General features: G+C 31.4%; 1 protein-coding gene across 4 annotated transcripts in view; it reads right to left on the reverse strand.

Annotated features, from left to right (window-relative positions):
* Positions 1-4,985, reverse strand: part of LOC132739437 (MAPK/MAK/MRK overlapping kinase-like) — a 34,005-nt gene extending 29,020 nt beyond the window's left edge. For 2 of the 4 annotated variants that reach the window (XM_060727155.1, XM_060727154.1), the window contains exon 1: positions 4,527-4,983. In XM_060727155.1, coding sequence (XP_060583138.1) covers positions 4,527-4,632 — 106 coding nt within the window. In that variant the 5' untranslated portion in view covers positions 4,633-4,983. Of the gene's footprint in view, positions 1-3,175; positions 3,387-4,526 lie in introns of those variants that run through there. The other 2 variants (XM_060727156.1, XM_060727157.1) reach the window with 2 other exon arrangements.
* Between the last annotated feature and the right edge of the window lie 1,697 nt (positions 4,986-6,682).

Below are 6,682 nucleotides of genomic sequence, written 5' to 3' on the forward strand. Positions count from 1 at the left end.
GTAGTTTTGAAGATAATAAGTAAAATCAGTCCGACATTAAGGTCCATGTGACCTTGACCTTTGACCTAAAGACGCCAAAACCTATAGGGGTCATCTACTAGTTATAACCAATCAATATGTGGAATAGAAAGACTTAGTGATAAATAGTTTTCAAGATAATGAGCAGAAACCCTTCTGACATTTAAGGCCCCTGTGACCTTGACCTTTGAACTAGTGACCCCAAAATCAATACATGTCATCTACTACATATGACCAATCAATATGTGAAATATAAAGACTGCAAGGGATAGTTTTGTAGATAATGAGCTGAAACCATTCTGAAGGCCTCTTTGACCTTGACCTTTGACCTACTGATCCAAAATCAATAGGGGTCATCAACTAGTTATGACCAATCAGTATGTGAAATATAAGACTTTGCAATAAATAGTATTCCAGATAATAAGTGGAAACCATTCTGACATTTAAGGCCCCTGTGTCCTTTACCTTTGACCTAGTGACCCCAAACTTATTAGGTCATCTACTAGTTATGACCAATCAGTATTTGAAATATGAAGACAGTGATAAATAGTTTTTAAGATAATAAGCAGAAACCATTCTGACATTTACATGTAAGTCCCGTGACCTTGACATTTGACCTAGTGACCCCAAATTCAATAGGGTTTTCTACTAGTTATGACCAATATTAGTATGTGAAATATGAAGATTTTGTGATAGTTTTCAAGATGAGCGGAAACTATTCTGACATTTAAGGCCCCTGTGACCTTGACCTTTAAGCTAGTGACCCCAAAATCAATAGGGGTCATCTACTAATAATGACCAATCAATATGTGAAATATACAGACCACCTCTTCTTTGGAGGGGGGGCTTAATAAATGTTGTGAAATAGAGACAACTCCAATTAATTGTTTGAAATATTTATACTGTACAAGTTTTGGCTATTCAGTCTTCTTCTTCAGTACAAACACACAAACACTATAAAACAGATATAAAATAAACAATGTCTGACAGTAACACTGACGCAGCCTCAAGGACAACAAAATGTGATTCACAAATATGTGCTAAAATGATAAATTGTAAATAAAGACTCTATAAAGACACTATTTTAATTGGGAAATGCAAATACAATACAATACTGGAAAATTATAGAAAAGCAAATAAACAAATTTATACAAAAATACAAGAGTGAAAACTATTAAAATAGTACACAAAAATTTGTTTCATTAAATATGCAAAGAATGAGTTTCTATAAGTACCCATAATGCCAGTTATCTATTCTTTGTATTGTAATAATGAAAAATCATTTATACTACAACCAAACAAACTTAAATGTTCTAAAACATTAGTAATATTAATTTGAAAAAATTCTTCTATCAAATTTATTGACTGTTCACCGAAACACTGAATTTTTATTGGTCAATATACTTGTTATTGTTTATATTTACATTTTCTTGCAAAGAATAAAATTAAGAATTAGATTTAGATACATAACACTAATTGAAGAACATGTTAATTAGATTTTATATTGAAACTGGAAGAGAATATAATACTGTCAGTTTTATAAATTTTATCATTTATGTTAGAACAGCCACTTATGTAACAGTCAACCCATAATCAGACATTGACATTAGTAAACCAAAATGTAAGATTCAAAGGTTAGTTGGTCATTTAAATGTTAATATTGGTTTATATTTCGATAAGTTTTTTTACACCCTATTTTTGTGATAAATTTAGCAAATTTTCAGTGCTGATTTCAAATTTGGCATATGTACAAACAAATAGAATAATATCTGATCAGGATCCATGCAGTTCGCTATCAGTTTCTCTACTTGTAAGCGAACAGCATGGACCCTGATCAGACTGCGCGGCTGCGCAGGCTGGTCTGAATCCATGCTGGTCGCAAACGCATTACATTGGTTTTGTCGTGACGCGGCTCATATATCTTTTCAGGAGAGGTTAATTCATAGTCGTTAATTAGGTGTTATTTATTGTTTTATTCAGAATCTCCTCCCATTAATTTATCAATTCCTAAAAAAATAACTAAATATTTAATTGCTAGTTACTTTATATTTATAATAATTATGTTCCCTTAACTGGCTCTTTATTGAGGAACAAAAGTATGATTTCTATTGCTTATCTGTACTTAAGTTTACAATATAAATTTAATTTCCTACATACATTCTGTATGGAAAAAATGTGCGAATCATTTTAGTAACTAATACAGCTGGACAGTGTCTTTATGGTTTCACCACCTTAAGTTACATGTAGAATTTGAATGATATCTTCAAGTTTTCTTTCTTTTTATACTCAACATGCATGTACATGTATCAAAACCTTTAAATAAACACTGTAAAAGTTCCTTTATAAAAGGAATACAATGTACAATGTACATTTATTTAGGACTTGTAAACGGTGTAATTTTTAAATATCAGTTATGTGGCACATAATGATAATTATACTTTGTAATTACATTTCTGTAGCTATATACTCAATACATTTTTAGTTTCATTTTGAACAGTGATTCTTTGGATACAGCAACAAACACCATATAAATTTATTTATAGAGCAGCCGATGAATATTTTACTGAGGAACAGATAAAGATGAATTAAATATTGATTTCTTGATTTGTAACATGTCCATCCAAAATTAACATGTAACATCTATGTTTATGTTGGTTGTTTCTTGATTTACTAGTCTGAAACACATAGATAATTCTGATACTTGATCAATATTATGGTTATGGCCTTAAGAAGTTCACGTTTCCATTTTAAGTAATTTTATGAAATGTGTCATAATTAAAGTCTTTGAACCTAAGTTTATTTAGGTGGGTCAATACTTATTACTTTAAACATACTCGATGATAATTATGAAATTGCAAAAAATATGTGATCTAAATTCTAATGTTGGAGTAATATCTCAAACCACTAGCACATTGTTTTATAAAATTAATAAATGTATTTCAAAGACCACTAAGATACACTTGGTTGCCTTTCCCTTGTCACTACTTCTATTTTGACATCTGGCCCTAAATCTACTCATAACTTACAGAAACGTCATACATTCAATACACCTATGTATATCTAATAAAACAATTCTAAATGTGTGTTTATAAACAAACATTAACACCCCCTCCCACTGTTGTAGAACGGGTACCTGCTTGCCAATTAGTGAACTTACTCTTTAGCAAGATGTTCATTCAGACAACATATGACCATTACTTCTTGTTTCTCTCAATGTTTATAAAGAGGTCATAAAGTCTTTCTCTTCTTAATCCACAGAAATGAATTAATCGCTTGATAAAAGGATTAAATATTTAACTAACACCACACATTTCTTGTGTGACAACTATGTCCACAACTTCGGATTACCTCGGACATTGCTATGTTCATGCGGAATGTTTTGGTAGTTATCGTATAGACCAAATGAGGCCCTGGTGATGTAGATTTCCCGCGCAAATATCAATAGTCGTAACGTCAAAAATTAATTGAAATTAAACTTAATATTTGCAGCAAATTTACACCGTTCCAACTTGATAAAGATATATCTAGAAGTAACCTCGGCACAATTTGTAGATTTCAGCATATAAACCCTTGGATGAAAACCTGTTTTACGATGAAATGAACTTTCTTAGCATTGCTTAAGGGGAAACAATAATATATCAAAATTAAAGAGTCAAATTTCAGTACTGTTCTTTTCTTTTTATGCATGATGTGATCGAGTTCCTAGTATTGATAAATTTAAGTTGGGGATACACACGGATATTTACGACGGGATAGGACCTAGATATGTGTTTAAATTTGATTAAAGAGATATTTTAATTATGACACGGATTTGTTAAGATCCGTGATTATATGATGATAAAAAGATTTATAGTTTAAAAAATGCATCTTTATTCATTTATATTGAACTTCATACAGTAGAAAATCAAAATGCTGTAAACTTCGAATGAAACTTCTTTTGTGACAAATTAAACACGGTTGGTCCAATTAAATGTATGTTAATTCTGTTTGTTTATTATTCATTGAGAATGTAGTTCGTGATAAAACGGTGCCGTCCTGTATCATTTGTATTCATCATATAGAGAATACATCAGACTTGAAAATTTACGCCTATGATTCAATTTTAAGATTAATACGTAAATGATTTACTGACATGGATCAATAACTGGTTGGTTTGGAACTAACGGCATTATAATTATCATTATTTTCTTACTCATAATCAAAATCCATACTCTATTGATGACTCCCGTGAATAGCAAATGTTGTAATATATTTGAAGTGTTTGTATAGTGTATGTATTAAGCTGTTAGGCGTTAAATTATGTATTTGTACAAACGTGCATTTTTAATATTTACGTATATCGTTTTTCTATATTTAAAGTATTACTTTCTAAATATTTTTATTAGCAACCACTCGAAATAAATTATGAAATGTTTAATTTTCGCTTAGTCTTCTAGTTACAGATGTATTTCTCTAAAAGTTTCATAATCTGTATCTGATACCCTACGTGTCATAACATAGGTGCTTACCTCCCTTTCCGTATAATATATCCCGACGTCTTTTTTCCTTCGGGGTTGGTGCATTCTCTTTATCCTCGCTTATCTCTTTCTCCGAACCTTTCTCAGACTTTGCCATAATCCCTAACAAATCTGCCTGCCTTTTGATTTATCCCATTTTGAATTACATCCATGTCATAATAGACTCTCAGAATCACACACGAACGTGTCCGTTAACATATCTATCTCTAAATGGTTTCCTAAAATGTCGACTTGTACAATCACCTTAATCCATAATTAAACCACTAACTGAAATCCATTAAATTAAAACCGTGTTTCGTGATACTAAATATATACATGCATTTTAGTTTAAACCTACTTAAACTTCTTTATGATTGAGATTAAAGATTATAATATTACTTAATCAGTAATAAATAAGTCTAGAAAACGGGATTTATTTTTATATATCCATGTAGTTTAGGTATTCGAACACGACTGCAATATACCAATAAATCAAAACGCAAATTGAAAATTCGGATCTCAATTAGAATAAGAATTTGGGCTAAGGAATGAATAGATTTAAGATTGAACTGGTTGAATGAAGTTTATATCAAACATTCATTATTTAAAAAGTAAACATATCAGTTTTGAAGTACCATCAACATTACAAGGTGCAATTTTATAATAGTTTGGAAACGAACCAATATTGTATATAATGTTTAGGAAAATAATTGTTTATATGACGTTCTCCTTCCAATTTTCTTTAAGGTGAAAAATACAAAATATCCTTACATGTTATTATTTAAAGAATAGACAAAATAAATAAACTCTATATGTGACGGTTGATTAAACATCCTTAAAACTCGCTTTGTCGAAACGAAACGGGGGAAGGCAATTCCAAAATAAACAGTTAATAAAATTAAGATATTTTGTTAGAAAAGTATCTGTGTATGAGAAAAAAAAATGCATAATTGTAAATTGTAATATAATTATTGCATAATTATTGCTAGTCACAAGAATATTTAGTGTAAAATAGAGCAATATCTTGAATTTTCGTCTACGATCTTTCATATACGCGCACTAAAGACGGAACAGTTTTATTCATGCATTGTTACTATAATATGCATATAAAATACTAGCTCGCTAAACATAAATAGCACGTGCAAATGGTATGAATACGAGTTATGTTGCGTCTTTTGGGCGATATTTTTATCTGTGTAAGTATATATATATCAATGTCGTTTAAAGTACTACTATTGAGTTTGTAATCTTTGAAGTTAACAGCTCACATAGATCTTACCACTTCACCAAGAGCCTACTAGTTCAGCTCTAACCAGTTCACCTAGAGCTAGTCAGTTCACCTAGAGTTAACCAGATCATATTAAAAGCTAATCAGATTATCAAGAGGTAGCAGGTTGACCTAGAACTAGTCAATTCACCATTATGTTAAGAACTTATAACCAGATCGCATAGAGCTGAGCTAGTTCACACAGCGCTAAACCAGTTCCCTTAGCTAACCAGTTCACAAAGAGCTTAATCAGTTTGCCTAGAGCTATTCAAACCAGAAAGAGCTTGATCACTTCGCTTAGATCTTAACCAGTTCGTCCCATAGTTAACCAATTCACCTAGAGGTTAACCAGTTCGCTCCGTTGCAAATCAATTCACTATAGGGAGCTAGTCATTTCACCTAATGCTTTTGAAGTAGTTTGAATCTAGCGTAGCAAGTTTTTCTGGAGCTTGTCGTAGACATAGAGCCTAGAGCCAGCCAGTTCACATTGAACTAACCAGTTCAAGTCTAACTGATCACTTTACTTTGAGTCAAGCCAGCTGGTCTAGCGTTGACCAGTTCGCATCTATAAAATTATGATCTTTACTCCGGATTGAGGCAGATTTGAACCCTTACAAATATTAAGAACGCACAGAATCATGAGAATCTAGCGTACAGAATTTCAATTTCTAATTAAAACATTTTTTGTTATCGACTACATATTATTCGTGTTATTAGGAACAGAATGAACACGTCTAAATTGTTCCGTATCAATTATGAACAAACGTTACATATGGAAATTAAATAAAGTACAGAGATACAGAAGTAATACAAAACACGATAGGTTTTCTTTACAAAACGAGATATGTCCGTACAGTTCGTGGACGACCCTAGAAAATTGCGAACCATATGCAAGACATGC

Source organism: Ruditapes philippinarum, unplaced genomic scaffold (genome assembly GCF_026571515.1).
Source record: "Ruditapes philippinarum isolate M1 unplaced genomic scaffold, ASM2657151v2 ctg1123_1_1_1_1, whole genome shotgun sequence".
Taxonomy (NCBI): domain Eukaryota; kingdom Metazoa; phylum Mollusca; class Bivalvia; order Venerida; family Veneridae; genus Ruditapes; species Ruditapes philippinarum.